The following is a 10,491-nucleotide window of genomic DNA, read 5'->3' on the forward strand; positions in this document are numbered from 1 at the left end:
TGCCACTAAAGCCCTCACCCTTTCCACTTTCATGGCATGGTTCTGCAGAACTGCACTGAGGACCTCTTCTGCTGCCACCAGTACTTCTGGGCCGGACCCTCTCAAGTAGTCCAGAACGGAGAGCAAGAGGTTGGTCAGCTGAACGGAGAAGAGCTGGTCACCGCAATGCTGCAAAGGGGAGCACAAGGCTTGGCAGGGGTCCATCGCCTCCCTTTCCCCAAAAGGATGGGGCCAGAGAGCTCCCAAGCAGCACTGAGCCCTCCCTCCCTCCCTTCCTTCCGAGCTTCTTCCGTGGGAGATTTGGGTGGCCAGGCGGGAGAAGGTGGGGAACAGCCTGCAGGCCAGGTGAGACTTGGGATGGGTAAAGCCAGCCCTGACAAGATGGAGAGGCTTTTACAACTGGTCGCAGCATCCCATAGTCCTGCAATTGCAATTTGGGACCATTTCTGTCTATTTCCAGCAAAAGAATGCCTGTTGGGGAAGCTGGTTTTGCTTAATGAACACTTATGACTGCTGTACAAATTGTCATAAAATCGGGCCTGACTGGAATTATGACTGTAACGGGTGGAAATTCTGGTCCCAATTGCAGTTGTTAAGCCAGGGGCTAGTTGTGCACCATTTGGGGCTTGGAGTGAGCACTTTGCACCCCTTGGGAAGAACCAGGGTACCATCGCTATCTGCCAACCGCCGTCCGGTGCTCGACCAGCAGGGCTGTCCTCTTCCTGGAATTTCACGCTCCTCTTCATAGTCCATTTCCGCTTCTTCTGCTTGCTGGTGCTCAGACCTGGAGCAGAAGAGAGCAGTTCTCATTGCTATCACGTATGTCATTCAGGACTGGCCTGTTGGGTTCTTGGTGCTCCCTGAGTTGGGCTGTTTCCTCCCAGAACACCAAAAGGCCAGCCATGGAATCTGCCCCATGCACCCTCCGAGCAGCAGCAGCAGCAGTGGAGAAGCCAGAGGGTCGATGGCTAGTATTATAGACCTCACCTTTACGGTGCAGTAAGATTTCATAGAGACAGCTGACTCCTTGCACGGCAAAAGAACTAATGCACGGTACCCGGTCATTGCACAGACCAATCAAAAGGGCCGTCAGGTGGGCCAGCTTGCTAAATTCCCGAGAGAGCTAAGGAAACAGGGAGAAGTGGGAATAATTTACTGAAGAGGTTTGCAGATGTTTCTTAGCTAACCTGTGTGCGGGGCCGATTCCTGCTCTTCATCAGAACAAACCCAGAACCTTCCGAAGCTGCGTCCCACACACCCACCATGGACCATACTGAAAGTCTTCAAACAAGACTTCTGGGCTGTTGGGTTGGCAGGAGAAAGAATAAATGGCCGCCTATCTGAAATAATAATTCCAAGTGGCTCTCAAAAATCCACAAATGCATAGCTAAAACTGGAAGTACTCTACTCTCCCTAGTCTAGAAGGCTAAGGAAACAGGGGTCCTGAGGTGTGAGCTGGGGGGTAACATTAAAGGGAGAGGGTCTGGAACATGCCCACCTATCTAGGTTTGTAGTGTTTTTGTGGAAAAGCAAACACAATCCTTGTGTCTATGTTCTGCACCATACTAAGGAACGCCCCCAGTCTCTCAAGGAGGGAAAGCCCCAGTTAAGAAGCTGAGCAGCTCAGTTTACGGATACTCACATCAAGGTGGAAGCGATCAGCTACAAACCTCAAGAGCTTCATTGCTGTCTCCACGGCTCTTTCGCGCACATGATCTAACTTTGATACCATCCATGGTTCTATAAGCTATCAGAGGAAAGGCAGGCAGGAAAACCAGGCTGCTAGTGCGAAGCATGCAGGGCCAGCTCAAGGAAAGACAGGCCCTGGCTTAGAGGAACACATTTTGGGGCTTGGCAAAATTGAAAAAAAACTTCCAAAAAAACAACCATTTCCATTTTTTCCATTTTTACTGTTTTATAAATATTTACCTTTTATGATTTTAATGCTTTTAATGGTGTAAACTGCCCAGAGTTGCTTCGAAATGAGATGGCCGGCAAATAAATTTAATGAAATGAATAACAAAAAAAAGGGGGTGGGGGTGGAGGGAAGTAGCAATGGTCTGTCCACTTGAGAGTTAAATGTAATTTTGCAGTGTAAATAAGGTGAATATATCCAAGAAAAAAAATTGTCCTGGGCTGAAAACCTTAAGCGTAAAGCTCAAAAACCTGAGGGGGGGGGGAAGGAAGCAAGAGGGCGCCTTTTTTGAAATTTCCCAAAGGTGCCAGAATATGGTGGTGCCTCGGGCCCAGCGTGCCTGGAGCTGGCCCTGGTTGCGCCTTGACTCCACAGAACCAGTAAGGTTACGAGTGCCTGGAATACCCCGGGTCCCTCCAAGGATTCTGGGGCTTATATATGTCTCAGTGAGGCCATTCCTATGCAGGTGTGAAGGATGTCACCAATAGCATTTCACTTTCCTGTGGTTTTCTGCAAACTAGGTGTGTTCAAATGCTAGTTCTTTCAGACATTGCAGAAATCCTGAGCTACTAATTAAAACGTTAAGGGTGTTAAGCACTCGGCTGGAATCTGAAAGGCGTTCTGCAAGGGGCAAGGACCCTTCCCTCTTTCACACCTAAGCCCTCGCCAGTGGCATCTGGTCAGAGTGGACACTGGATTGCTGGGATGCCTGTCTCTGCCTCCACACCTGGCCAGGTGCTTGACACCTGTTCTTTGGACTCGAGGGAAATGCCCAAACCGCCTTTCTGACAGTAAATTGCTGACACAAGAAGGAGGATTTTCTCAGAAGGCCCAAAGAACAGAGGTAAACCTGATCTCACGGATTTTGTAGGCCCAATCCGGTTTTCTCTGGACCTGCTATTGTTCAGAAAACCCAGAGAAATGCCTCCTTGCAAATACCCAAGGAGTCATTTGGATCATCGGGTGGGGGCAGCAGTGCCAACAGGGACAGAGGAAGCAGCATCCCATAGTCTATACAGCTTAAAAGGGGACCCATCACTCTCTGCCTGCAGCAGTCGTGCCCAGTGCCTGCGAGATTGGCGGATGGATTGACTGGCATCAATTTACACAGCTGCCTATCCCACTAAAATGACTAATAGAGATGAAAACAACAGCGTCTAAAAATACACATCCAGGCTAATGCAGACCACATGACTCCCAAAGAAAGCTCCCTGCTCTTTTGTCAGGGATGCTCTGAAGGGGCCCTGACCCCTCCCAGAGGGTCACCCTTCAGGTGTCAGCTCCCCTCACTCTGCCTACCTCCATCATGTGCTTGAGTTCGCTGGGCTGCGGGTTCTCCAAGAGCAGAGCCTGCAGCATCTCCTCGAAGCAGCCGACGGTCTGCTGGTAGAAGGCCTGAGGCACAAGCGGGCCTGTGAGGCTAAGGCCACCATGGAAGGGGGAGCCGTCCCGGGCAGGCAAACAGGACAATGCGTGCGCCCACATACAAGGCCTCCTGTGCCCTGGAGAGCACCCCAGGGCAGAATGGCTGCCAGCTGCAACCCCCTTTTTCCTACACGTGAACGAACCCCTCCTTCCTTGTCAGGTCCTTGTCATTTATTCAGCAGAGACCAGGACTTTTTTGTGAGTGAGATTGCTCCCTAGATGCAGGAAATCAACCGGGCACTGGGGTGCTCAGACTGGGGCCAAACAGCACCCAGCAAGTCGACTTCATAGAGTGCATCCATGAGTCTTTGGGGAAAGACGGAGGGCACATATCCTCCCCCCCCCACCCCCAGTTGTCATCCCCCCCTCCCCTGCAGTACTTAGACAAAGGCATCTCCATAACATAACCATGTTTTCCCCCTTTATCCTGCTCCACTGTGCTTTATGAAATGCCTCTACGTAAAGTTGAAAATAAATTTGGATGCTTATGCATAGACTTGCATCTTGTTAGGCCAGATTACCAAAGCAGAGACATAACTTCTGTGATGACTGTCATCCAGAAATAAAAACCCACTCTGGGAAATAAGAAGGCTTGTATATGACGGTCAGAGGATTCACCTTGGTATTCAATGTCTTCTCGTCTATGCAAGACTGTCCTTCCAGGATCTCCATTGGAGCCAAGGAAAAGACACTTTTGAAGGAAGCATGGAGGAGGCTGGATTTCTTCTCTGGCTCAAGAAGGGGCTTCAGGTGGCTGATGGAACAGAAAACGCCTGAGATTTCGCTGCCACAAGAAATGACTTTGCCCAGTGGATCATTACAGCATAGCTTTCAACTTCAAAATGAACACAAAGACAAATACGTTTGAATCCTGAGTCTGTAAAGGAGCCACACTCTTGACTCTGGAAACCGGAAGCCTTCACGGATAAACTTCAAGGATGGGATTCTACCCTTTTATCCTCAGCATCTTTTGAGAATGCATCAAGCATCCCAACAAGGGCTACTCACCAGGAAGGCTCCCCTCCCCAAAGTCTAAAGGCAGGACAATGAGAAAGAGCTGCCGCTCGCCCGGATCCAACACTAATTCTGCCTTATTTCAGTCATGTCCCTGGCCATGTTCCTGTCCACTGCCCCCACTTTCCCAGTCTATCATTGGAAAATAATCCAAAGTACCTTGGACCACCACCACCCACCAAAAATTAGATCTCAGCAGAAAACGTGGCCCACACACTTCAAACTGCACAAGGGTTCACTTAGCAGGCAGAGTAGACAGGAGAACACCCCCCCCCTTCCTCAATTCATGGCTGATTTACCATTTATTGGGAGGCCATCAATCTTGCACTGCATTTACTCCATTTAATCCATACTTCAATGATTATGAAATAAATGGATCAATTTATAATTTCACTGTTTCACTGTTTTTCTTTGGCTTATTGTCAGCTTGTCCATTGTCTATGGCAGGGGTAAGCAACCTTGGCTCTTTTGACTTGTGACTTCAATTCCCAGAATTCCTGAGCCAGCCATGCTGAGGGGAAGGGAGAGGTTTCCAAGCTGAGCCATGCTGGCTGAGGAATTCTGGGAGCTGAAGTCCACAACTCATAAAAGAGCCAAGGTTGCCTACCCCTGGTCTATGGGCATGCTCAGCCATCAAGGTTGTAGTTGTCTTGAAAAAGCACCTTTGAGATGGCTTGTTCATTGTTGGAAATTCTGGAGCAATTCAGGATAAAGAACATAAAAATGTTGCTCCTCTCCCCCCCCCCCGCCCCAGTTTTGACTTCCTAGGGGAGGCGCTACCTAGTCTGCTCAAAAGAAGCCGTTGTGTTGTTATGCAGGGCGCTCTTGAATGTACAGAATGGCTGAAATCATTCTCCCCCCTCCCCCGTGGGAGGTGAGGCCCCCCCGCTTCGCTACCTGAGTTCTTTAGCGATGTACATCGCATCTTGTCGCACTGTGCTGCCCAGAAGGTGGATGGGCTCCCTCTCTATCAGCACCTGCCAGTCGTGGGAGAGACAGGAGGAGAGAGCGAGGGTCAGGCGGAGGGGCCCACTCGCCTGGGTGGCCTCCAGGGACCTGGAGACAAGCAGGAGACGTGGCCTCACTGGAAACTAAACTGCTCTGGAGAGCCACCGCTTTGCATTATGGAAGGTGGGAACTGCGGGCCAAGGCCTTCACCAGGTGGGAGGTGCCCTTCTTTACCGTCTCCCACCCAGCCACACACCTGTCGTCAGTCTGCATTTCTTGTCCAGGGGAGGACATACGGGGTGTTTGCCCCGGTTTGCAATCTGACACTCTGCTTTGGTTCTACGTTGCCTCCGAGTGCATACATGCATTCCTCCCACTCCCACCCCCACCCCGCCCGCTCAGGCTAAACATTCTGGGCTGAATGTGTCAAGGCTTCCCCCGTCTGTGATGCTGCAACCTTTCTGGTCCCTGAATGTTGGCTGCTCTCAGCTCTGCTGCCTGAGCCCCCCCTCCCCATCTCCTAATGGACAGAAGCTCATAAGTGACACACTACTTTTAAACAGAGAGACCATCTCACTGGCAGAACCTCAAGTGGCTCATGCAGTGACTTCATTTCAGAAAGAAAGGCGTCTTCCGGAGCTTCATCTTTGCCATAGTTTTAAAGTGTGGAACCCAGCAGTGGGATTCAAATATGTGAACAGCCATTTCCGGAAGTCCATTGTGGGCCTGGGCAACAAAAAATTAGCTACCGGTTCTGCCGAAGTGGTACGAACCAGCTGAATCCCACCACTGGTAGAACCCCATAGAACAATATTATTTAATTGTAAAAGTTACTACCTAAATGAGGTGTCCATAAAATATAAAAATAAAGGATCAAATCTGAATGAGAAATAATATTATTATAATGCTGTATGAACTTGAAAGGCCTCTCCTATGTTTTGCACATAAATAGGTAAGTGATATGATTTTAAACGATACTGGCAGATTCCTCAGAAATCACAACTGAGGTAGACCTGCAGACCGGGAACAAGTCCCAAAGTACACCAGACTGCCCAGACAGGCTAACAGGGCAACCTCTGTAAGGGGAGTTAGGTTGAAATGGTATCTCTATATGACTAAGTCTCTCCTGTTTATCTGTGTGTAACCTTTAACTGGGCGAAATGTGCATCGTAGGGCAACCATTTTTGAACCAAAGTACCTCAAATGGGATAACTTATAGTATATGTCCAAAGTCTGGGAAATTACTATAAAACTCTTTATGATATAATGCAAAATGTAATTTCATGTTGCCAATTCCTGATGTTTGTGCTATACAGTTTAGCTTGGATTGCTTCCAAGATAGATGCATCTTTGAATACCTTCCCAAATTTTTAAAAGCATTTCTAGAAGCTCTGTCATTATTGAAAGCATTGAGGAATTTGGTACAGAAATGGCTCTGAAATGATGACCCAGCGGGACATGGGTTGTGGAGTCTCTACTCTGTGCCTCCAGAAGTGTTGCCAGCCCACTCCAAGCTGGCTGTGCATTGGATAATAGCAATAGCACTTAAACTCATATACCAACCCATAGTGATTTACAATGTTCTGTATTCTGCCCCCAACAATCTTGGTCCTCATTCTACCAACCTCAGAAGGATGGAAGGCTTGGTCAACCTTGAGCCCCATCAGGATTGAGCTCCAGGCTGTGGGCAGAGCCGGCCTGCAATCCTGCATTCTAACCACTGTGCCACCATAAAGCTGCCTAGGGCAAGTCCTGGGATTTTTCAGCATGAAGTCAAAGCAGCCTACTTACTATTAGGCACTCCACGAGACGTGCTTTCGGGTGCAGCCGTATCGCCCCGGCTTTTCCCGTGGCCGCAATGGCTTCAAGGAGCATGAGCACAGCAATCAGAAAGCTCTTCTTCAGATTCAGGTCCTAAAGCCGAGAGCAGAAAATGGCTCAAGCATCATCGTGGAAAGCCTGATCAGGGAATTACAGCAGGCGCACACAGAAACTCAGCCAAGCCAGAATTTTCCAGCTTGGCACGCTTCAAAAGCGCAAGTGACTTCCCAGAAATGGTCCTGCTGGCTGGGGAACCCTGGAAGGCTGACCCACATTGCACAAAAAGTGTTGGTATTTTCCCTCTTACTGCACAGAGGAACCTTGTGGGTCTGAGGAGGTGACTGTGTTGGAGGAGTTGCATGGCTGTGTCATCAGGCTGGCAAGAGGAAGGAGGAGGAGGAGGAGGAGGAAGAGGTGCCAGGTGTCTGCACTGCTCTTTTAGGCCTGTTTCCCGACTTTACTTCAGTGTTCTGGCCCCCAGAAAGTGGGGATAGCAAACGGATTTTTTCCTCCCGTAGGCACACCAGAACGGGAGGCTTCTGAGGCAGCAGATTGAAATGCCAGCCATTATAAACAGGAGACTTTACCCAGAATAAGAAAACAGGCAAAACCAAAGTCTAGAAACCAAATGGCCCTGAGGTGCACCATCACAGCCCCGCCAGCTCAGGAAACTCTTGCCTGCCCCGGCTGAGCTGGGCCGGGTTCCCCTCCCCACCGGCGAGGCTCTCTTTCCCCACCTCCTTTTGGGTAAGGAGGAAGGTTTGGCGACCAAAGTGTCTCCCTGGCCCAAAGCCTGAGCGGGCGCCCAGTACCGAGGGGTCCATAAGGAAGCAGTCGATGAGCCTGGTGACGATGAGCTCCACTCGCGGGAGGACTTCCTCCTTGATGCCCAGAGCCACCCGGCCGTAGCAGAGCAGAAGCGTGTTCCGTTGGCAGAGCTGTGGGGAAGAAGGCCCAGACGTCCACCAGCGTCACTGGGCAAGGGGCCCCTCCCCACCCTTCTTGTCGAGGGCGGCAGTAGCCCTGGCGGCTCCGTGCCCAGAAGGGACGTCCCGGGGCCACAGAGAGGGAACCGAGGATGGGCTCCGGGAGATGCAGGGAGGGCAGAAGCCTCAGCGCCCCTAGGAACGAGCTCATCTTATGAAAACGGGGCTTCCGTACCCACACTTATATCCCCCCCAACAAGCGTTGTGAAGCTTTAACAAAAAAGAGGATTAATGGTGTTTTGAGGATGGACTTGATGCTCTCTAACATTACCTGGCCAGATTTGGACACAACGGTCTCTGTGGTGGAAAGGTTCCTGCCGAAACTGTCCAGTGCCTTAAAAACTTCATCCATGTGGCGAGAGGCAGCCAGGCCACAAGCAGCAGCGATGCCCTATGGAGGAGGAGGGGGGGGAGAAGCGGCAGTTGGGAAGAGCTCAGCAAGCACTCTGCTCCTCTGGGGAGGGTTCTGCTCTCCCAGGCAGGGACGGTTCCAGGGACAGGGCGGGCAGGCAGGCAGGCAGGCAGGTGCTGCTCTGCTTCCAGGTTGTCAGTTCCGCTGGAACCGAGATCCTGGGGCCTGTCCCAAGCCAGGACAGGGCAACGAACCCATGAGCCCCTCGCGGTCGTTACCAGGCAGTGCCACAGTGTCCTAAGTTGTCTGGTTATACCTGGTTATACCCTGGTTACACACCTCCACAACCGCTAGCTTCTAATGAATTACCCACGGAAACATGTAAAAATCACTTTTGTTTTTTTTGCACAGTCTCCCAGGAAATAATTATTCTTAAGAAAATATCTTGTTTGGTAGGACTGGAAGTGCCCCCCTCCCAGCTGCTTAACTCACTTTCATGATTCCAGGAAACTTACAATAAAACAAATACGACACATAAAATATGCAATATAAAAATAAAAGATAGTAGCTGGGCATCATCCAACCAAACATTTATTTACTGGGTTTTATTTAAAAAAAATTATAAACTGGTTCTTCCATTAGGGCCCTGGGCGGCATAATTTGTGAACTTGCACAAGTAATAGGATTTAAAAATTCTTTTTACGTTTCCCTGGAGGGATATGCTTTATTGGTTTCATTCTTTTTTAATGACCTCAAAGTTACATAGTCCTGAATAGTTTATGATTAGGTAGCTTATAAATCAGTCAAATCAAATCAAATTAAAAAATGATATTTCAAGCTAAAAATGACCAGATAAACAAGGAAGGATGTTGTGAAAATACCTATGATTTTGTGAGAAAGGAAATGAATACTGTTTCAAGAGACACAAGGCCAAGAGAGAGAGAGAAGGAGATAGGGAGTGAGAGAAAGAGAGAAATGGGGGGGGGGGGCTGAGAATAATGGTTATGTAGATTCTATTCAGATATTTTAAACAATCCGACACTCTTTGCAATCTACAGTACATGTCTATGGAGATCCTCAGCCATCCAGGTCAGGGTTGTCCCAAAGGTGCTTTTTCAGGAGGCACTGGACTTGCTTTTCTTTGAAGACCCTAACCCTAACCCTCTCACCTTTGCTTCGGGGGCTCCTCGCTGGCACATGGCCAGGAGGCTAAAGAGCTGGACCTGGATCAGCTGAGGGTCATCTGAGGCACGCAGGATAGCTCCGCAGTACTGGTACAGGAAGATCTGCATAAAGAAGAAATAGCTGTAGCTCTCCAACTCCACAGAGGAAAACCTGGAAGAAACTTCACTCTGTGTGTGTGTCTGTGCGCACCCCACCAATATTATTCCAAATTCTGTCTGGGCTGTCATCTTCATTTATCTGTGAAATAATAAGGGCTTCTACTTCAACACCTCTGGCTATTCCACACCAGCTATTGCTCCAATAAGTTAGAGGGGCTCTCAGAGGACCAAGGCAGAGGAGGATTTCCCTTGACCCCCCCCCACACACACCGTTGTTATTGGCACTTTTCCCTTTTCTTTTTCATAGCCCATCACATCGCTCTTTCCTATATCCTTTCTGTGTACTCCTGCCACAGTGTTTCCCCAAAAACTTATGCTTTTGATTTTTCCTACTGAAATATAGGACCATGTTGAAAAAACTCTTGCAGCTTCTCTGCACTGTAACATTTCGTATCTGAATTGTGATACAACTATCTAAAGTGTTTGCTACACCCCTGCCCGCTTGTGGCTGTGCCATAAATGGTTAGGGAATTGTATTTTCTAACCTGCCCTGGGACCCTTTTATCCCAGGGATGAAAAACACAGTTGAGTGATGTAGCACGTGAGCCAGTCCTTCAGTTTGTGACTTAGCCATCGACGTACACTAAACGGAGATGTTAGTTCAACCAGACTTACGTTCAGGTAATGGCAGCATAGCTAAGCCCACATTTTGACACCTTCTCTACTAGAACCCCATGGACGTCCTTA

At 49.2% G+C, this 10,491-nt stretch overlaps 1 protein-coding gene across 1 annotated transcript in view; it reads right to left on the reverse strand.

Moving 5' to 3' along the window:
* The window catches only part of LOC310643053 (maestro heat-like repeat family member 5), a gene marked incomplete at both ends in the record, with an annotated part of 33,122 nt that extends 23,375 nt beyond the window's left edge, over positions 1 to 9,747 (reverse strand). The window contains 11 exons of the mRNA XM_083367085.1: positions 19 to 168; positions 669 to 784; positions 988 to 1,123; positions 1,643 to 1,747; positions 3,215 to 3,310; positions 3,959 to 4,094; positions 5,252 to 5,331; positions 7,094 to 7,216; positions 7,936 to 8,061; positions 8,381 to 8,500; positions 9,631 to 9,747. Coding sequence (XP_083223211.1) covers positions 19 to 168; positions 669 to 784; positions 988 to 1,123; positions 1,643 to 1,747; positions 3,215 to 3,310; positions 3,959 to 4,094; positions 5,252 to 5,331; positions 7,094 to 7,216; positions 7,936 to 8,061; positions 8,381 to 8,500; positions 9,631 to 9,747 — 1,305 coding nt within the window. The remainder of the gene's footprint in view (positions 1 to 18; positions 169 to 668; positions 785 to 987; positions 1,124 to 1,642; positions 1,748 to 3,214; positions 3,311 to 3,958; positions 4,095 to 5,251; positions 5,332 to 7,093; positions 7,217 to 7,935; positions 8,062 to 8,380; positions 8,501 to 9,630) is intronic.
* Between the last annotated feature and the right edge of the window lie 744 nt (positions 9,748 to 10,491).

This window comes from Vipera ursinii (genome assembly GCF_947247035.1).
Source record: "Vipera ursinii genome assembly, chromosome: 7".
In the NCBI taxonomy this organism is placed as follows: Eukaryota; Metazoa; Chordata; class Lepidosauria; order Squamata; family Viperidae; genus Vipera; species Vipera ursinii.